General features: G+C 40.3%; 1 protein-coding gene across 26 annotated transcripts in view; it reads right to left on the bottom strand.

The window, feature by feature from the left end:
• The window catches only part of CLASP1 (cytoplasmic linker associated protein 1), a 275934-nt gene that overhangs the window by 64877 nt on the left and 188564 nt on the right, over nucleotides 1–22493 (bottom strand). For 7 of the 26 annotated variants that reach the window (XM_066345675.1, XM_066345678.1, XM_066345676.1 and 4 more), the window contains 6 exons: nucleotides 20938–21045; nucleotides 15045–15107; nucleotides 12157–12260; nucleotides 10269–10292; nucleotides 8593–8837; nucleotides 6071–6134 (listed from right to left, as the gene is read on the bottom strand). In XM_066345675.1, the coding sequence (XP_066201772.1) occupies nucleotides 6071–6134; nucleotides 8593–8837; nucleotides 10269–10292; nucleotides 12157–12260; nucleotides 15045–15107; nucleotides 20938–21045 (608 nt within the window). The remainder of the gene's footprint in view (nucleotides 1–6070; nucleotides 6135–8592; nucleotides 8838–10268; nucleotides 10293–12156; nucleotides 12261–15044; nucleotides 15108–20937; nucleotides 21046–22493) is intronic. The other 19 variants (XM_066345690.1, XM_066345693.1, XM_066345692.1 and 16 more) reach the window with 5 other exon arrangements.

The following is a 22493-nucleotide window of genomic DNA, read 5'->3' as shown; positions in this document are numbered from 1 at the left end:
TTTTAATTTTTAATCTACAGGCATTTCTTTCCCTTTTTCTTTCTTTCTTAAAATAACTTTTAAGCCAGCATAATTCTATACTTTTATTATTTATTATCTAGCATTCAAAAAATACTATTATAAGAAGACTTTCCATCAAGATGAGAGAGTAGGTGGACACTGTGCTTGCCTCGTACCATGACCACACCAACATTACAACTAAATTATACAACAGCCATCCTTGAGAACCACCAGAAGACCTACAACTAAGAACATAAAGAGGAAGCCACAGCCCTGGCTGGTTGGCTCAGCAGTAGAGTGTGGAAGTCCTAGGTTCTATTCCTGGTCAGGGCACACAGGAGAAGGGCCTATCTGCTTCTCCACCCTTCCACCTCTCCTTTCTCTTTATCTCTCTCTTCCCCTCCCGTAGCCAAGACTCCATTGGAGCAAAGTGGGCCTGGGTGCTGAGGATGGCTCCATGGCCTCCGCCTCAGGCACTAGAATGGCTCTAGCCACAACGGAGCAACGCTGCAGATGTGCACAGCATCACCCCCTGATGGGCATGCCCGGCGGATCCCAGTCAGGCGCATGCAGGAGTCTGCCTGACTGCCTCCCCGCTTTTAACATTGAAAAAATACCAAAAAAACACCCCCCCCCAAAAAAAAAAGAAGAAGCCACAGCAAGACTGGTAGGAGGGGCAGAGACCCAGAATGGGCTGGTCCCACACCAGTGAGTGAAGGTTAAGGACAGGGAGGGATAACTCAGCTGTGGAGGACCCCCTGAAAAGCGAGTGGGCTCAGCCCCATACTGGGCTTCCAGCTCAGGCTACCAGAACCAAAAAAATAAGTCCCTTAACATCAGGCTGTGAAAACCAGGGCAAACTGTACCCGAGAAAGACAAGAGGCAGCAAAAAAAGAATACGCTGCAGGTCTTAAAGGGCCACGTATAGACTCACTTGCTCACAATTCATTTAACCTGGAGCTGCAGTGCAGGGGTAACAGTTTGAAAAGCTCCAGGGACATAAAGGGATTAGCTGAATTGACCAGCTTCAACGCAAGTACTAGAGGGGCAGGAAATAGAACAGCTCTCTCCTGGACAAAAGTGCTTGCAGGTAACACTGTTCCTTTGCTGAATTCTCACGCTACCCAAGTGGCAGGTGCCAAGTCAGAACTCTCCATCATTCTGGCCAGCACTGTTCACTGTACCCAGATGATCCCTGAGACTCTGATCCACCCAAGTGTGAACCTAGCCTAAAACTTCTTTCAGTGGCTGTTCCTCACAAATGGCTGGACTGAGCCTGCACTGCAGAATTTCCTAAAATCTCCCCCAAATCCACAAATCCCAAACAAGCAGCAGCTGATCTCAATGTTTCCATACCACTTTCTAAGCAGTCCCAAACCCTGAACGAGTGACAGCAAGCCTCCATTTATAGCACAGCCTCTCCCAGGAAGTGGCCCCCAGACAGACATAGGCAACAGTTGACAGGGGCCTGCATCAGAGTCACTCCCAAGAGGCCCTAGACCAGCACACCCAGCAGCCAGCTTCAGACCACACCAGAGTACCACCCAACCACCTCCATAGCAACACATACAACGAGAAGACTCCGCAGGCGCCAGCACCCCACTACAGCAAGCCCTGCTCTGTGGGATCGGCCCCAGCACTACAGCTGGTCCACTGTAGTCAGTCATGGTCAGTCCTCCTAGCCTGCTATTCCAAGGGTCAATCTCACATACTAATGTGCTAACAAACATATAAAACAAATATTGATGGATATAAAGGGACAGACAAAACAGTAATACAATTATAGTAGGGGACTTTAACACCTCATTGACATCAATGGATAGATCTTCCAGACAGAAAAATCAACAAGGAAATAGTGGCCTTAAATGACACATTAGACCAGATCATCCTATAACTGACATTTTTTAGGACATTTTACTGAAAAGCAGCAGAATATATATCATATTCAAGTGCAGATGGATGGACCTGTTCCCAGCATAAATGACATGTTAGGCCACAAAACAGGACTCAAAAAAATTAAAAAGACTGAAATCATACCAAGCATCCTCACTGATCATAATGGCAGGAAACTAGACACCAACTACAAGAAGAAAACTGAAAAAACATACATGCATAGAGGTTAAATAACATTCCTCTAAACAATGAGTAGGTTAATAAGAAGATCAAAAAGAAGAATGAAGAGACCTAGAGACAGACGAAAATGAAAACACAGTAACACAAAATCTACGGGACACAGCAACCCAGTTGTAAGAGGGTGGTTCAAAGCAATACAGGCCTACCTTAAGAAACAAGAAAAACCTCAAATAAACAATCTTAACCTTATGCTTCACTGAACTAGAAAAAGAACAACAAATAAAGCCTAAAGTGAGCAGAAGGAAGGAAATAATAAAGATGAGAGCAGAAATTCAAATAGTCTTAAAAAAATACAAAAGATCAATGAAACCAAGAGCTGCTCCTTTGAAAAGATAAACAATATTGATAAACCTTTATCTAGACTCATCAAGAAAAAGAGAGGACCCAAATAAATAATATCATAGAAAGATAAGTGACAACTGACATGAAAGACATACTATAAATAATTACTGGTATACGCCAACAAATTGGACAATTTGGAAGAAACAGATAAATTCCCAGAAAACATAATACTCCAAGACTGAATCAAAAAGAAACAGAACATCTGAAAATGAGTAAATACTAACAAAATCAAATCAGTAATTAACCCCCCCCCCAAAAAAAAAGTCCTGCACCAGATGGCTTCACAGGTGAATTAATAGCTATCTTCCCAAACTATTTCAAAAATTTGAAGAGGCTGGAAGGATCTCATATTCATTTTATGAGGCCAGCATAACCCTGATAATAAAATCAGACAAAGGCATTACAAAGAAAAGAAAATTATAAGCCAATATCCCTGGATGAAGATAGATGTAAAAATCCTCAAAAAAACATTAGCAAATCAATGGGATTGCAAACTGCTACAGCCACAATGGAAAACACCATGAAAGTTCTTCAAAAAATTAAAAATAGAATGACCATATGACTCAGCAATTCCACTTCTGGTTATTTATCCAAAAAAATCCAAAATAGTAATTCGAAAAGACATGTGCATGCCTATGTTCATTGCAGCATTATTTACAATAGCCAATAAATGGAGGCAATGAAGTTTCCATCAATAAGATAACTGGATAAAGAAGAGATGGTACATATATACAATGGAATGTTATATAGCCATGAAAAGAGTGAAATCTTGCCATTCAGAACAACATGGAAGGACCTAGAGGGCCGTATGCTAAATAAGTCAGACAGAGAAAGAGAAATACTGTATGACTTCACTTATATGTAGAATCTAGAAAGCAAAATAAACTAAACTAACAAACAAACAAAATAGAAACAAATTCATAGATACAGAGAACAAGTCAATAGTTGCCAGATGGAAGGGGTTGGGGGATGGGTAGAAAAGGCAAAGGGATTAAAATACACAAATTGCCTGTTATAAAAACAGTAATGGGGTTTTAAGTACATCATAGGGAATACAGTCAATAATATTGTAATATCTATGTATGGTATCAGGTAGGTACTAGACTTACTGAGCTGATCATTTTGTAAATTACATAAATGTCTCATTACTATGTTGTATAACTGAAACTAATGTAATATTGTATGTCAAGTATAACTGAAAAAAAACTTTTTAAGATTACTATGTGAAACCTGTTAAAAAATACTATTATACGATGAGAAGGAAATCTTGTACATGTATTTCTTTTCTTTCTAGTCATCTATTTTAATACATGCCAATTCAGATACTGTCAAGTAATATCTTTATAAAAAGATACTACAAAAAACAAAATTATGGCTTAGAATAAATGGTACTGATAGCTCACATAATTGTCATGCTGCTGTGTACTCATTACTGCCATCTAAGATGAGAATGAGTCATAGTGGAATATCCCTGAACCAATTTCAGAGTGGTAAGTAGGGCTGTGTCTCCTCTACTGGGTTAATGAGCATTGCTCTACTGGGACAACCTAGCCATCACGTACCATACAGCGCAGCAACTATTAACCACCGGGGTCTCCTGGGAGATCACTCAGAACAAGAGTCAATGATCCGAGCTGGGGAATTCCTAGCTTAGCTCACAAGGCAGCTAGTAAATAATAACTAAACTGAGACCTCCAAACTCACTGTACAAGAGCCTTCTGATGGAAACAAATTTCCTTCTTTATCCTCACATTCTGGTTCTGAATCAGCAATCTAAAGGTAACAGAAATTTTATCAATGTCCAAAAACATCTAATCTTTTATGCTATGAATCCTATGAATCTTATGCTTATGATTTAAATTTTAGTGCTTTTAACACTATCTTAGAGAAAAATCTTGGTAATTGTATCTTTGGTTATCTATGTGGCCTTTAAACTCAACCTTTTTTGGATCATATTTAAATTGTTACTGTTAATCTTGCTGTGAGGGTCAGGGTCATAACAGGAAATTTAAGACACGCTTGAAGACTGATCTGAGAAGTCCTGTCTAAACAAAGGGGAGAACCCCTGCACTCCTTCTCCTAGGCTCCCATGAGCATCTCAAAAGGCAGGGCCGTATGTTGCTTTCTGTATCGCTAGCCCAGAGTGGGTATTCAGTAACTGTTGAATGATTGGACAGATAGACGTTTAACCCTTAAAGGACAATTCCTCTGCGGAAGAAAGGTTAGGAAAAGAAGGAACATAAAAAATAACAGGCCGGACCCTGGCTGGTTGGCTCAGTGGTAGAAGGCCTGGCATGTGGAAGTCCTGGGTTCAATTCCCACTCAGGGCACACAAGAGAAACGACCATCTGCTTCTCTTCCCTCCCTTCCCCCTTCTCTCTCTTTCCCCTCACAGCCATGGTTCAAATGGTTTGAGTACATAGGCACCAGGCACTGAGGATGGCTCCATGAAGCCTCCACCTCAGATGCTAAAAATAGCTCAGTTGTAAGCATGGTCCAAGATGGTCCAAGACAGGGCTTGCTGGGTGGATCCCGGTCGGGGCACATGCGGGAGTCTGTCTCCCCCCCCCCCCCCACTTAAAAAAGAGAAGAAAAAAATAACAGGCTGGACTTTCTGGTATCACAGATTTCTCCTTCCAGAAAAACATAGAACAGACTTCTTTTTTTTTTTTAGAACAGACTATTTTTACAAGAAATCTGAAGTATAAGATAGTAAAATCCTGTATGTCAAGCATTTAAGATTTGCTCATGGTGATTAAGGTTTTCTCAATTTCTACACTTTAGTTTCTGTCCTTTACCCTTTAACTTTCCCAATACATCATCCTCACTTTCCCTAAAAGCATCAAATAACCTCTAAAAGTTTCCTTCCAAACACTGCTAATTATTTAAAATTGAGACTGCAAGTCAAGTTTTATAAAGGGCCCCTCTCTCAGCACCACTCTTGAAAAGGGCCCTGATCCTTACTCCTGGGCGTTTTCCTTTAGCAGGGAAGCCCTTGTCAGAAGGCACTCCTCAGGCGCCTGTTCTGCTGGAGCCCCAGGAGATGCAGACACCACCGAAGTGGCCACCATCCAGCAAGTTCTTGGGGACAGCAAAATTCTATCTGGAAAAATAACCTGCTTCTCTAATAAATCTATTACATAAATGCTCCCATTTTTCTATCTTGTCTTATACAGAAGAATTCTATCTGGGATACAAAAAAATTATTATATACTTGATTATTTTCTTTACTACTAAAACCTTTTCTTTTTAAAAGGCACTATTATCATAATACAATGTTATAGTCTAGCATCTAGCTCACTGTTCAGCTAATAGAGGAGTCACCCAAAAATATCTGCTGAAAGACAACTGATTCCCTCCACAGTAACTGTTACTTGAAATGCACTTGAGTTAGTATAATGGGAAGTTCCAGACATCTGAAGTTCCCAGAATTGTTTTTAAAAGATAATACATAAACGATCACTGAAGTTAGTGTTATATCTGTAAAGTCTTAACCTCACCACAGTGTGTTATCTCTCACTCTTCAATAGCATGTTACACAGATCAGACAGACATGCAGAGAGGAGCATAAGGAAGCCATGAGTCCCAGACTTACCTTGCTATGTGGGTCAGCAAACATTCGTGTGAAAATCTCACATAGTCTTTTCAATTCTACTCGACTAAAAAAAATAAATAAATAAAATGGAAATAAATGCACTTTAATAAATCAACACTGAAATTAGAGCTTTACTTCTAAAAACCCTTTATTCCAAACAATTATATAAGCTTTATAACATTTTCATATAACAAAGGTCTTTCACACAAAAAAACTTTATATTACTTAACTCATAATAAAATTAAATAGGGATGTAAAGTGGTAATAGTTCTGTTCTTGTTTTAAAACGAGGAGACTGCATCTCAGATAGTGCCTAAGTTCTCTGCTGTGGAAGTGATAAAGCCACGAGAGGAATCCTACTCACTTCATTGTCTGTTCTCCACCTGCCGCAGATAAACTAGGACAAGCTGTGTTTTGGGGTCAGAAAGATCTGAATTTTAATCTCAGTCCTGCCACAGGAAAAGTATTCTGGTACCTTTATATCCGTATCAGTCACACAGGGTAAGAACTCTCAGCTCTGTACAGGCCTGAAGAACACTCCCTACCTACAACTGTGCCTAGTAAAAGCAAACGTTCATTTCATCCTAGGCTTCGTTGTCTTTTCATATGCTTAACTGGACTACTGAGTCCTGTTTTTACTTCAAGGCTTAATTAGAAGTGTCACCTCTTCCCCAAATAATGCCTGAGTAGTTAGTCCTCCCTCATACACATGATGCATCAAGATAAGACCAATACTAACCAATTAGATTTCTAGAGGCTATTCAGTGGGTACTTGATGAACACTAAGAGTCAAGAAACTGGGACCAGTGGAATTAAACAGATTCTTGAACTAATCAGTCATTCTCATTTTGTGTTTTGACAGATCACCAGAGATCTAAAGCTACCAGCATTTCAGAAGGCACCTGACAAAATTCTCATACCATTCTCATACCATCTTCATGAACAGAATGACCTGGGGTAGGACAGAACTAGCAGCTGGGAGTCAGCAGGGTAGCCGGTGACTTGGCAGCCACCTACAAAGTGGTTCACTTAATGCTCACTTAGCTCTGCAGAGCCCATCTAGCACCATACATTTAGCTGGTGTCAGTCTTTAAAAAAATTATTTAAAGAATATAATATGTATATATTATGGGTTCTAAGTTGTCCACTTCTCCCCATTTTAACATCTCTGTAATTGTGAGATTCATCCTTTTTGTGTGTGTGACAGAAACAGAGAGTCAGAGAGAGGGACAGACAGCCAGGAAGGGAGAGAGATGAGAAGCATCATTCTTTGGTGTGGCACCTCAGTTGTTCGTCAATTGCTTTCTTTTTTTTTAAACATTTTTTTTAGATTTTATTTATTCATTTTAGAGAGAGGAAACAGAAAGAGAGAGAGAGAGAGAGAGAGAGAGAGAGAGAGAAGGGAGGGAGGAGCAGACAGCATCAACTCCCATACGTACCTTGACCAGACAAGCCCGGGGTTTTGAACCAGCAACCTCAGCGTTCAAGGTCCATGCTTTACCCACTGCGCCACCAGAGGTCAGGCCGTCAATTGCTTTCTTATATGTGCCTTGACTAGGGAGCTACAGCACAGTGAGTGACCCCTTGCTCAAGCCAGCGACCTTGGGCTTCAAGCCAGCGACCTTGGGCTCAAGCTAGCAACCATGGGGTCATGTCTATGATCCCATGCTCAAGTCAGTGACTGTGCGCTCAAGCTGCTACCTGTAATCAAGCTGGATGAGCCTGCGCTCAAGCTGGTGACCTCGGGGTTTCGAATCTGGGTCCTCCACATCCCATTCCAATGCTCTATCCACTGTGCCACCACCTACTCAGGCATGAGATTCATCTTAAAATTAATGACATCAATGTCAGGTTTAATAAGCAGCATTTATTCTTAGAGGGGTATAAAGTAATAGTGTATCAATAGTGCCTCAGGTTTGATGAAATATGGTATAAAAACCTACTTTTTAATATGTGTACAACACATATTCATGTTGGAAAATTTATGAAATACAGGAATATAAAGGAAAAGTCAATACTAGAGATAATACTGTTTTATTGGCACTCTGTTTTAGTATTTCCTTCCATGCATATTTATGAGCTACATATATGCACATGTGTATTACAAATCTTTTAGAATGAAACTGCTAATCACCCTGCCCACAGTCCTGAAGTGTAGCAAAACATATCAACCTGTAGAATTTTATTTTATTTTCTTTTAAAGTGGCTCTGCCATTTCTTTACCCATCAACTATGAGTGACAGTTTCCAAAGTTTTATTTTCCACCTAAATTGTAATCTGTACCAAGATTTCTCAAATAACAGCTACCAGATAATGTGAATCAGAAGGGAACCAAATGTTTTAATAACCCTAATAAATTACAGAGTATTTGCCAGTTATTTCAAAGGCTCTGTATGGCAAAGACTAGGTCTTAGCCATCTTAGCACCTTCACCCTGAACTCTGTGAAGTTCTGGTTTAATGCCCCTGATGAGTGTAGCACGGGGCTCAAATGTAGTCCACAATCTCTGTCGCCTCTCCTCACCTCAGTGTTCTTTGGCTCTTCAGCAAGTTCTGCAGGCCTAGAAGCCCTTCCTTCCTTTCTGACCAGTTTGAACTAGCACAGTGGTTGAGGACTTCTGCCACATCCTCAGTCTGCCGCAGATAATGGGGAATGCCGCCATTCCTGGAGCCATACGAGCGCTCAGAGCAGACGCTTGAGGCATCACTGTTGGCATCATCATCAGAATACATCCCGTACGGCTCGTATCTCCTCCTCACAGGCTTCTTCTGCCAGATACCATGAGGGGCGGGGCAATGGAGGAAGACATGGAAAGATAAAATGACCGTGAGTCACACTGGACAAATCCACCACCAACAAAGAGTTCACATAAAAAGACACATACCCACACACACGTGCAGGTGCACCACACCTGCCCTGTGTTCACAGATTAGGGAATAAAAACAGAAAAGCCTACTTCCGGCAGATAGAGTAAGTAATAAGCAGAGCAACCTGGAGCAGAGAGAAAAGTTTGACCTCTAGATCCCTGTGTGGGCTTTCAGAAAGCAGAGTTGGGCTGTACTCCTGCTGGTACCCCTGACTGGCTGTGTGACTTCAGAAGACTTCTGGACCTCTGTTTTAGTTTCCCGTCTTTGAGATAACAATACACCTCTCAGAGGCTTGCTGTGAGGACTAAGTAGAATTCCATGTTGACCACCCTGGCTCAGCACCTGACACATGCAAGAAGTGAACTTGGAGCCCCTTCCCAATCGAGAGGAACACATCTCGAGCGTAGTCTATGGGTACATTTGTTTGAATACTCATGCTTTCTTCAAGTCCGAGATTGAAATGTCAGTGGCAGAGGACTGCTTAATTATCTGAGCCACTTTTATTAAGGACTTAAAAGTTTTACAACACAAATAGGCTTCTGGTACACAATTTTCCTTAACCTGAATGAATATAAGTTAAACCCATAAATAACATAGCAACAGCTAAAATAAAATTGATGAAGTTCACAAAATACAATTTAAAAGAAAAACAAGGCCTGACCTGTGGTGGCGCAGTGGATAAAGCGTCAACCTGGAAACACTGAGGTTGCCGGTTCAAAACCCTGGGCTTGCCTGGTCAAGGCACATATGGGAGTTGATGCTTCCTGCTCCTCCCCCCTCCCCTCTTTCTCTCTCCCCTCTCTATAATGAATAAATAAAGTCATTTAAAAGAAAAACAAATACTCACTGACTTAAACTATACAAATGTGATTTTCTAATACAATGGCTTTTACTTATATCCCAAACTGCTCAGCACAGTTCTGCCCTAAGCCTACCATCCCAGCATAATTATTAAAAGTACCCTTTTCACTCTCAAAGGCGTGATTGCCTTACTTATACATAAGCTAGAGTCCTAAAACATGAAAACTGTTGAATATATCCATTCATGAAATAATGACATAAGAGCAGACACAAAGAATAAATAAATGAAATGCAACACCAGTGGGAGAAGGCGCAGAGCTTGGCATTCAAGACAAATACTAAACAAATGAGAGGTGACTGACTCCAACACTAATAAAAGCGTCACTAGATTCAGCAGTACTGTAATTCAGACCAGAATTTATTATACTACAGGTTTTTGTTCCTTTTACTAGCCCCTAAAGAAAATATACTCGCCAAAAAAAAAATACATAAATCAAGTTGTAAAACAAACGTGAAAGAAAGCACTGGTACCTTGCTCCTGGAGTCTCCTAACAGCTGTAGGCAGGGAAATATTGAAGGGCGGGGAGAAAGCATAGAGAATTATGTCAGAAGCATATGTGGGGATTGTTCTTGCAACAAAAGTGTATAGCAAAACACATTGCAGCAAACCAAAAATACAGGTTAGCAAGCGATTCATATCAAGTGAATAATTAATAAAGAGTGCTTTCACATCGGCATTTCCTAACCCTCCCATACTTTTTATAGGACCTTCCAGTTCCCATGGTGCTTCTTTCCTAAAACTCTCCTCATACCACTGAGGGACATCTCTAAAAACACCATTAATTCTGCGGTCTAGCACTATGATATGTTCTGTCTGTTCTGAGGCTTCTATTCTGAGAGGCAAGAACTGTGTACCACTTTGTGTTTTCTCTTCTGAATTGAGACAGTTGGAGAAACCCAGCAGTTTAAGCCACCTGAGTGTAAAATGAGACAGTTGGAGAAACCCAGCAGTTTAAGCCACCTGAGTGTAAAAAGAGCCACAGCTCAGAGAAAAGCCCAGGTCAAATATAGCCAAGGCTCAGACTCTCTAGTCCTACTTTGCCTCCTAAAACTTTGTGCACAGTCCCTCATGCAGTTCTTTAAAGAACTGAGGAATGCCTCTGTCTTAATTGCAAGTCCCATTTAACAAAGGATTTGGCATGTTTATCATTTCCCATCCCTCTGATATCTACTTCCTGGGTTCTGTGAATAAATAAGAGACAGAATCTAAATGCTGCAACTTGGATGGAAAAACAGCTTCACAGAATTCTGTTTCAGTTCGTGACTGTTAAGTTAAAGGTACAGTTCAATGCAATCACCAACTCCCGTACCTGGTAGGAATAAGGCCCTCCTATATATAAGGTTGAGGAGCTAGCCGGGCAGCCCCCGCTTATAGGGAAAGCATTATGGGAGCAGCATACTGCTTGCTCACAGCTGCTTATCAAAGGAATCTGACTGAACAGGAATAATAAGGGACAGGAAAAGGAGAAAGTCAGAATCATTGTAGCCATAGACTATAAATTTTGATCACACCAATCACGGCTGAATTTTAAACTTCAGGGTCTGGAAGTAGGATATTTCCTTAGAAGAGAATAATTCTTCAGACAGCACAAGCACAGCCAGAGATCAGACAATTCTAAAACGAAATACCTAATTTAAATGCTGAGCATACAAACCATAATATGCAAGAGGCTGTATTCCTACTAGCTGAACTGTATCTTTAAAATGCAATTTGACAAGCAGATTCTATTAAGGAACTTTCTGCTATAACCATAAATGTAAGAAACTCTCATCGCTTTATGATGTCTTTTTTAGATACTACATTATAATGATGCAAAAATATAGTTCACCAGTGCTTTAAATCAAAGAGATAACCTTAAATTTGGGAAAAGTTTCCTTAAATAATGACAACTCATTTTAAAAAAATAAAACCATATGTGACAACTAATGAGGTAATGGAACAAATGCAGACTTTCAAACCAGAAACTGTTACCCATTATAATGATACATTTAGGTTATACCATCAGTGCCTGTAAAGCAACAGAAGCAACAGAATGGGAAAAAGAAGGTGCTGGAAAAAAAAAAAAGACAAAAAAGACACCCAATGACATCACAGAAGCCCAACATCATCAAAACTTCCTTGATACTGAGGAGCACAGAAAAAATACTTGACACTAATAATTTTGTAATGCCAATTCTCACTTATGTACAAGACTAAAGTTTAAGAAGAAAATCATAATAAACATTTACCCAATATTTGCCCAATTTTACATCACGTCAAAGATGATTTAGCAACCAGAGTTGGAGGCAATTTTCTGTTAAGACCAAGAATAACGCAGACGCATATTTAAAGAGACTCTACATACACTGTTACTCTTACCAGAGCATCAGCAACAGCAGCCTCAAGGTCTGTACTTGTACTTAAAACACGCATGGCGTTCACAGAACCAGGTATTCTTCCTGCCTGGCTAAGCCCAAACCGGTCTATTTCAAAAAAAAAAAAAAAAAAAGGACATGTCATTTTAATTCACATTTCTCAGTTCTTTTCTTTACAAGGGTTCCTGCCTCTTCCCACCTACAGAACAAACACGCTGAAAAATTTCTAGCCAATTTTAACTACATTTGACTTGTAGCTTAAACTACACTTGTTTACCAGTGGCAGAGGTTAGATTGTTCACACTTAATACCAGCATGCCACAAAGCGCCCTGGCTACTGAAATGCTTCTTTAATAGTATTTTATTTTTTAAAAGTGCTGAAACATAGGAGAGTAACTCATTATGGAAGGGAGCTAAGCTATGAGTTGAGTCTTTTACTCTATTTAGCATTTCCTCTAGAGTTCTAATGCAATGTGCAATCAAGTTAAAACTTGAAACAAATGTATTAAATTGATCTCTATGCCAATTGGCATGGTCACTACTTTTTAAGTATTATTAATTATGCTCAATTAATTTTAGGCATATGTTCATCATAATTCCTGTGTCAACAAAGGTTATATATAATATCGATTTATTGAAATTTTTAAATAATCACCTCAAAAAGCTAGCATCTTTACTGCAAAACATTAATAATTCAGATGATTTTCTTGAGACCCTCAAAGGATTTTTAAGTAATAGTCTTTATACATGTAGATAAAATGGATAGAATCCAAAGGATTTAAAACAAATTTTACAGTCAAACAACTATTCTAAGTTTGCTAATAATGATCATGGACAATGAAAACCAACTTTATTTAGAGTCCCTTTATTTAAGTCAGTTGACCAGCCTTCCTTAAGAAGTACTGAGATTTAAACTATAATAAAAGAAATCAGTATAAATTATACTTCCCAAGTGTACCACACTATTTACTAGTAAGAGTTTACTTAAAATGCTAAGATATAAAAAACCTTTGGAAGAAAATAGTAAAGTAAAAAATGCTTTTTATTAACAAGACAGTGGACAGGGAAAAATCTCTGTTGCTAGCTATATAAAGCATTTAGAATAAAAGGAAAGCTAGTATCTGTTTTACATGAATAAATTCCTATAAAATTATATATATATATGATTTTATATATGTAACAGAACATCACCTACAAAACTGGTGAACTTTAAAAGTGTAGTGTTATTTAGCTTTTTTAAAACATTACATCTTCCATCACCACAGAGAGGGGAAAAAGTGTAAACACTGCTAATCAAAAAGGTTATACAGTCATGAATTTTTATAAAGAAACAAAAATTGTATGTTATACTATCCCCTTTTTTAATGCACTTGCTGATCATACTGAATGTCATTTTAGCCATTTAAAGGAAATTTAATATGCCATATAAACTAAAGAGAAACCACAGAACAATTATATCTATATAAGTATATAGATATATGTTATCAGTTGAAATATGAAACAAGTGTAAATTTGAGATTTACGGTGTACACATTTTCATAAGTGATCTTTGTTTATTTTTTTCCATTAAAAAAGGGTCGATAGTAAGGGATTTATGAGTAACAGAATGAAAGTAATTCAGTTAAAAGCCACTTAAAAATTACCCAGCATGAACTTAAATGAAGTCTATAAAAAACTTTTTATAAAAAATTAAATCTCATGCCAGCAAATTCTTGCTCCAGGGGTAATATTGAATTTTCAGACATAAAATTAAAACTATAAGAACAATGTAATAATTCTGTGCTTCCCAGATGCATACAGCTTTGTCATACAGTGACTATTAAGCAGTCTATAAATACCGGAGATCATTGAATTCCAAATCTTAAAGGGAAATGTTTGTCTGCACTTAAGCAAAATTATAAACCATTTATTTTAACCAGAGCAAACTTTGTTCTACATTCTCACTGCTCTGATACCATCATGAAGCTCCATTTCCCAAGAGATGGATACGTATGACTGGACCCTCAGGGTAGCCCATAACTCAGGGGAATGTGCTAATCAGTGCATATATTTCAAAAATGTACAGATGGCTTCATTTAGAGGAAGAAGAGAAAATATCTAACTTGGTCAATTGTTCACAGTTGTCACCTGTCACCTGTGATTTAATAGACTATGCCTTTCTTAATACTATAATCATTAGGGATTGTTAGCACATCAAAATGAAGCCAGTTAAACTGGGCAAACTGATATATTAGTGTATGCTTGCTTTGGCCCCAATGGCTAACCAGCGAATTTTTGGTATTGTCAAAATGCGGAAAGCTTGGGATCCAAGGACTGCAGAAGCTATCACTGGCCTAATTCTATTATCCAAACCATGATCTTGTTCTTCCATAAAAGTTTTAGGACAATCCATTTATATTTATACATATAAAATTGTGTACAGCACAATTTGGTAACTAAACAGTACTTCCAGATACTGAGACCCTGACACTAATAACTAACTGTAAATAGCTCTTTATTGGAAGCAATGACTTTGGAGATGAAAGATTCTGCTGGGTGCTCTTCCTACCCCATTCCCCACAGGGACCCTTCTGATACCTAGAATTTGGGTTGCTCTCCTGGGGGAGGGAGAAAAAACAGGGTGAGAAGTGCTTCCCCTCCCCCTTTTTCTGCTTTGTTTTAACATAAATATGAACACTGAGGAAATAATGTCCAACAGGCTATAAAGCATCTACGACCCATTAACAGAATCATAAACATTCAACAACTTAAAAAAATTAAAGCACATTGGAGGAAAAAAATGAGGTGCATACATGCCAAGTGCTAGCCAACACTGATGAAAACAAATGTTACAATGAGTGTGAAAACTGGAACAGATGAAGAAGCCAAGTCATGCAGTTAGCACTTGTTCACCTGACTGCCCAACAGATTCAGCAGTGGAGAGAGCACTAGTGGACCTGGAATGACGTCGAGAGGCTGCAGGTAAAAGGAATGGCAACACCCACAGGATTAACAGAGAAGTACCCAAGAGAGAAAATGCCACAGTCCTAAGGAAGTGAAGGACTGCTACCAACAGGCCATGTTTTCTCATGAAAAGAAATGGTGCTGAATATGAATGGATAGCAAGTGCCAATCCCCAGATTCCATGGCAGTCTGCTGGCCCTCACACAGCTATTACACACACAGGCACCACAATGGCACTTTTAACGGTGTTCCTTACACATCAACCAATTCAGACTCCTGGTTGATATTCACGCCATGAAGCCTCTATCAGCCATTATGAAAATATGCAACATGAAGAACATCAGGAGTCCCAGAGCACCATCTAAATCCCAGAGTAGAACAGCAGTAGGATGGATCAACTCAGCCCACGAGATGTCGCACCAGTATGTGATGCATATGCAACCATGCACCAAAAACAAAAGCACAGAACTCATCATGTTATCTGAACAGAAACAGAATGAAATCACAAGGGGGGGGGGGGGGGCTCAACAACTGGAATTCTACTTGACCCAATCAAAATCTTTGTTGTTCTGTTGCATGAAGATTATAATGAATGAATTTACTTTTTAACTATTGAAAATACAGTTTTAAGTTTAATGACCTTCGTTGGAAAGGCATTTGCAAGACTATGGATATGAGCACTGGCTCTGTCATACAACTAGGGGCACATCTGGTTTGATCACAAGCTGTAAGACCTTGAGCAAAGCACTTAACATCTCTGTGGCTCAGTTTCCTCATCTGTAATGTGGTGCTAATAATGATACCTACCGCCTGGGAGTTCAAGGAATTAAGATATAACACATAAAGCACTAAACACAATGCCAGGCACAGAATAAACATGGTTAATAGCTGTTGTGGTGCTGATCCTGGCAGTAACAGTTAAGAGTAAATACAATTTTCATTTAGACATTAAATAGTGTTTTACTTGCAAGCATTCATAAAAAGCATATTAATTCATCAATCTGAGGAAATATATGCTAAACTCCATCCTCATGTGGCGAGAATAACTTTTATAAATAATTCTGAAATGACAGACTTGATTCAAAACATGAATTTATTGACTAGAGTGCCACACAATATATGGCTTTGCTTTACCTCAGAAAAAAAAATCAAGATAATATGTTTTTATTCATTACTCTGAAAGAACATAATGACTGCACCACAGAAAATTCACAGGCTCAACAAAGTAAAACCACGCAGTGCTACTTTTCACACACTGCTAGAGTCTAGCATCAACCTTCAAGCACTAATATCAAAACCTCTTCAATGTAATTTATTTAAGATCATGTTACTTTATGAAATGCATGTATCTGTGGTATATGCAGTATTAAGTAGCAATAGCTACTTAGTCAGTAAGGACAAATTTTTACCTGTTTGGAAAAGGAAAATTTTTAATTAATTCCTACTTCAAGAAGCACAAACACACAAAGAAAAATCAGCAATCCCTAAAACAGATATTACAAAATAACCACTTTACTCAAATATAAGGAAGCTGACAAAATATTTTGTAAGACTGAAGCAAAATAATCATTTTATCATACAAGGATGTCAACATCGCCTGATAGTTTAAACCAAAAGTAGCTTTTAAGATATACATGATCTAAAGGTTTCTTATCAAGTTGTCCTTTGGTTCTATTTCAACAGAATTTATACAGTAAATCTGTCACATTCTCAGTAAACACCTTACAATGGAATCAAGGTGAACCCATTTACATCAAACCCTTATTTACAAGTCCTAGAGCCCTTAATTTCACCTAAAACTTGTCACTGAAACTGTATACATGAATATATATTCATACCACATTGCAGACCAGTAGTTTAATTGCTAGCTTTACCCAGTGGCCTGATAAGTTATTTTTAAGTTAGTTTTATTACTAACAACAAGAGACTAATCACTTTTAATATCTTGTAATTTTTAACTTCAGCAAATGTGTTTTCCATTGCACTGTTTCTCTCTAAATGACAACAATGAAAAGCTGAGAATTCTCGTGATTCATCTGCAGTGTGATACCATTATGATGACTCAAGACAATCTTGTGGTAAAAATGCAAACTTGACCCTGGCCAGTTGGCTTAGTGGATGGAGTGTCGGCCTGGCATATGGATGTCCCAGGTTTGATTCTTAGTCAGGGCACACAGGAGAAGTGACCGTGACCATCTGCTTCTCTGCCCCCCGCCCCGTCTCCCTTTTCTCTCTCTTCCCCTCCCACAGCCAGTGGCTCAATTCATTTGAGCATAGGCCAAGCACTAAGGATAGCTCAGTTGCTAAAACTAGCTTGGTTGGCCTGACCTGTGGTGGCGCAGTGGATAAAACGTCGACCTGGAAATGCTAAGGTTGCTGGTTCGAAACCCTAGGCTTGCCTGGTCAAGGCACATGTGGGAGTTGATGCTTCCAGCTCCTCCCCCCTTCTCTCTCTCCCTCTCTCTCTCCTCTCTAAAAATGAATAAATAAAATTAAAAAACAAACAAACAAACAAACAAAAAAACCTAAAACTAGCTTGGTTGATTCGAGCACAGGCCCCAGATGGGGGCTGCTGGGTGGATCCTGTTGGGGGGTGCACACAGGAGTCTATCTCCCATTCTCTCAATTTAAAAAAATGCAAACTTAAAGCCAATATATATTCACTGAAACATAATTACTTCCCCCCAACCCTTTTAAAAGCAAAGGCTGGCCACATGAGCTGATAGAAAAGAGTGCTAACACACAATCTCACTAATTGATAAAGGGGTGCTAACACACAATCTCACTAATTGATAAAGGGGGTAGGAAATGATCATTTAAGTAAAAAAAAAGTAGAAAACTTCACATTCTGTGAAGGTTATAGTAAGTTCCCCTGGGGACAACAACCTTCTGGGACTTACCTATGAATTCCCAGGTCCTGACCCCAAGGCTGGAAATCACAATTTAGAGACATCGTGGGGCACCGGCTACCTTGGCCTGAAGAGGCCGCACAGAAAGCACTTACATTTCCGAGGGACAAATGAAAGACACTAAATTATCAGAACTGCTTTCAAATGAGGCAGGGTAACAACCATGCTTTAAAGTCAGGCTTGGATTCAAACCCAGACCACTGCTTAGTTAGCTGTACAGGACCCTGAGAAAATGGCTTACTCAAGTCTGTTTTGTCATCCATAACAGAGATATAATACCTGCCCCAGAGGGAATCACAAGTGATTAGGCCTAGCGACTGCTCAGAATGATGCCAGGTACACGTGAACATTGTTGTTCGAGTGGAACAAAAATTTTATAAACAAATTTAACTCGTGGAGGGGGGGAAAATGTGTTGAAAAATTCAGCTGAAAAGCTGTTACTGCTGCCCTGAGCACGGCAGCAGACTCTGCTGATGCTCGAGTTCGTCAGGAAGGGGATAGCTGCTCCACGTCTGTGTGATCAAGGGGAAGCAATGATCACTGCCACACTCTGGGCTCTCACTGAGACACAGAGTAGGTCCACTTCACAAAAAACAGGGAGAAGCAGACTAATCATTCAACTCCTCAGGGTTCAATGAGAACTGCAAACGTGCAGCACAACTGGCCTGGGCCACAGATCACATGCTGGATCACAAAGGCTGTTCCTGGCCCTGGCCGGTTGCTCAGCAGTAGAGCACTGGCCCAGCATGTGGACCCCCTGGGTTCAATTCCCAGTCAGGGCACACAGGAGAAACAATCATCTGCTTCTCTACCCTTCCTCCTCTCCCTTTTCTCTCTCTCTCTCACTCTCTTCCTCTACCACAGCCGTAGCTCAGTTGGAGCAAGTTGGCCATGGGCACTGAGGATGGCTCCATGGCCTCGCCTCAGGCACTAAAATAGCTCAGGCGCTGAGCAACAGAGCAGCAGCTCCAGATGGGCAGAGCATCTTCTCAGTCAAGTGAGGAACCCTGCAGGGCTTTTGCAACTGTTACCTGCTCTTCTTCAGATCTTCATAAAGGACTAGACTTTGATTATTAACACTGGGGAAAAAAGATAATGACATTTATAGGCAATAGAAACAACTACTAAGACTTTATGCTTTTGATATTTTTATATTTGAAAGACCAGTCACACATAATCAGAGTGAGAATAACAGACTGCTGCTATCCACAGTTCCATGCAACAGCTTCGGGCCTGGGGCTAATCACTGTAAAATGGCTGCTACCTGCTATGCTTACCAAGAGGAAAAGAGACTGCTATATGGGACTTCATATGCCAAAGAAGTAAGACACCATTACTGAAGAATACAAAATATTTCTTTACGTAAAAGTATGTGGACCCTGCCCTGGCTGAATGGCTCTGTTGGTTAGAGCATCGACTGAAGCACAGAGGTTGCCAGTTTGATCCCCGGTCCGGGCACATACAGGAACAGACTGATGTTCCTGTCTCTCTCTCTCTCCCTCTCTGGCTAAAATCAATCAATAAAATTAAAAAAAAAAAAAAAAGTATGTGGACCCTAGCCAATTTGCTCAGTGGTAGAGCATTGGCTCCACATGTGGAAGTCCCGGGTTTAATTCCCCATTAGGACATGCAGGAGAAGCGACCATCTGCTTCTCCACCCTTCTCCACATCCCCTCACTCCTTCTTTCCCTCCTTCAGCAATGGTTCCACTGGTTCAAGCACATGGCCCTGGGCGCTGAGGATGGCTCTGGGGAGCCTCCACCTCAAGTGCTAAAAATAGCTTGGTTATAAGCATGGCCCCAGATGGACAGAGTATTGGCCCCAGGTGGAGGTTGCCAAATGGATTGCAATCAGGGTGCATGTGGGAGTCTGTCTCTCTGTTTCCCCTCCTCTCAACTTGGAAGAGAAAAAAAAAGTATGTGTTAACAGCTGTCTTTGGGGATTAATGATTTGCCCTACATAAAAAAAAGTAATCTATATGTACATATTAGAGAAAGGCAAAAACCTTTAAAATAAAAAAGAAAAGGTAAATAAAATGTTCTATAAAGGATACACGTTTCTCTTTTTGTCCTGTTTTTCCCGAATCCTAGACACTGTTAAAATACAAAGTCCGGCTGTAAGAAAAACCGAGGTGGGGTAGGGAATGAACAGCCCCTGCTGGGCCCCCACAGGAGATCTGGGGCACGGTACCTACACCACCTGACAGCGACCAAACACTGTTCTGTCCTGGGACAGCATCAGGCCACAGAGATTAAAAAGCCCACTGAGCCCAGGAAGAATGAAAATATCTAATTAACGATAAACATCATGAAGTTTTGCATTGTGCTGTATACCTAAGCTATTTATCAAAAAGCTGTTTTTAGATTGCTTTAAAGAAAGTTCTGAATCACTCAGGTAACAGAAGCATGGCTAATATCTTCATTCATTACACTTCTGAAATATATGCCACCACCCCAAAATAAAGTAATTTCATGTCCTAAACATTATCGTATCATGATTTTCCTTTTTCCCTTCTTTAAATTGAATCATGTATGGCCTCATCTTCTGGCAAAATTAAACACAAACTGTAGAAACTCCATGAGTAAGGATCAACTCAGCGTTACCTCTACTTTTGAGCAGCAATTAACTTTGGCTGAGCTTCACCTTATGTTAGAAATGACCACACAGAGGGGCTTGCCTGGCAGCAAGTGACCATCAATGACAACAGCACAGAAGGAGGTACTGTGTTTTCCTCTAATATATAAAAACTGGAGATGGCCAAAACTTAAGCATGCAGAGGGGGACAACAAAGGGTAACTAAGGAAGAGGAAAGCAAGAAGAAAGGGTCACAAGGACTAGAGGAGGGAGCGGCCATTCCACCTGGCGGAGTCTGGGACAAGCGTTTGGAGCAGGGAAAGGACTCTGCTCCGAGAGCGGTGCCTCCGTGTACTCACCCAGTGGAGGGAAGCCCCGAGCAGGGCTGGTATCGCGGCTGCTCTCACGGCTGGTATCGCGGCTGCACCCCTGACTCATGCTGGGTCGAGGGATACGGCTGCTCCGTGCTAGTGTGCAGCATGAGGGGTTTCAGAGAAGGTGAACAAGTTTAATGAAGACAGAAAAACTCACAGAACGTCAGTCACATGCTATAAACGCAATCACAACATTGTCTGCACTGAGAGTCCTGATGACTGCGCCCTGTTCCTGCTCCGGTCTCACTGCCTGCTGTGCCGGCCGAGGTTTGGATAAAAACTCGACTATGCTCAATGCCTCAGGAAGCTATGGATTTTGGTATGAAGGTGAAATAGCATCTAAATTTAAGAAATGAAAAAAAAGCTTCCAAAGAGTAAATTGGCATCAGAAAATAAAAGATCAAAAGCCTTTAGAAACAACTGGTCCTTGTGGCATCAGCAAACTTCTCCACAAGAGGTCAAGGACCAAAGCCATTCCACGTACACTGGGTTCTTAGACAACTTGATTTGGATTAAAAAGCAGAATAAAGGCTCTGGTCACTGAAATCCAGGAACTTAACTAATAAACAGAGCTCACTACTCCCAGCCTGGCCTCTTTACAAAGAGAAGACCTGAGGACTAACCAGCTAGAGAACCTCTACACCTCAATCCATGGGCAGATGCTTCAAACACATTTCAGTATCTGGACCCACAGACAGAAAGAGCTGGGACTGAGACCGCTTTTCACCAGTCTCAACCTCATCCACATGTGGTCCCTACTCAAGCATCTCGCCGACCCAGGCTAACAAACAGTACATGCACTGACAACCCCAGTATTTTTGTTCAATGGTCCTCACTAACCTGAAAGTGGCCAATTACTTTATAATTATCTATGGGTAATTTTATGATACTCACTTTATGAAACACTGAGAACCCAGCCAGGTGAGTAGCCTAAGGTCTAATAGGATTTGCCTGCAAAAGCTCAGAAAAGACCACAACGTCCTTGTTTTTTAATTCAATATGAGAAAACGGTCCTGGTAAAATACTTAGAAACAACTTGGCACACTGAATGAACGTAGCCACCAATATAATAGCTGATGGGGACAGTGAATATTACCGTTTTGAGAGGATCTTTCGATTCTGGACTGGGCAGAAATGCCTTCTTCAGAAATTTTGGAAAAAATGAAGTTGAGTCACATCAACGAAGCAATGAATACAGCCTACTGCTTCAGAGCAGAGGCAGACTTTCTGCCTGGCCGAACTGCAGCAAGAGCATCTCACATGCCAGAATTATGAACCTCCCCAGTTAAGAATAAAAAAGCAAAAACCAATCAACTTATGCTGGTGGCCTTTCTCAAGGCTGGAGCTGAACGACACCCTAGGTAGGTAGGTGGGGTCCAACGGCTCAGGTCTGCTCTGGCAAGCAAAGGAATACAATCCGAGCAACAAATAGCTGCACTTGGGGATCTATAGTAATTCCAAATTCTCCCTCACGTTGCCATAGTGACATGGGAGCACTGAGTTTCCACTCAAAGTAGCAGTAGCTGTGTGACCAGTGATTT

The sequence above is a fragment of the Saccopteryx leptura genome, chromosome 7 (assembly GCF_036850995.1).
Source record: "Saccopteryx leptura isolate mSacLep1 chromosome 7, mSacLep1_pri_phased_curated, whole genome shotgun sequence".
NCBI classification, from domain to species: Eukaryota; Metazoa; Chordata; class Mammalia; order Chiroptera; family Emballonuridae; genus Saccopteryx; species Saccopteryx leptura.
This window is presented reverse-complemented; position numbering and strand designations above follow the sequence as displayed.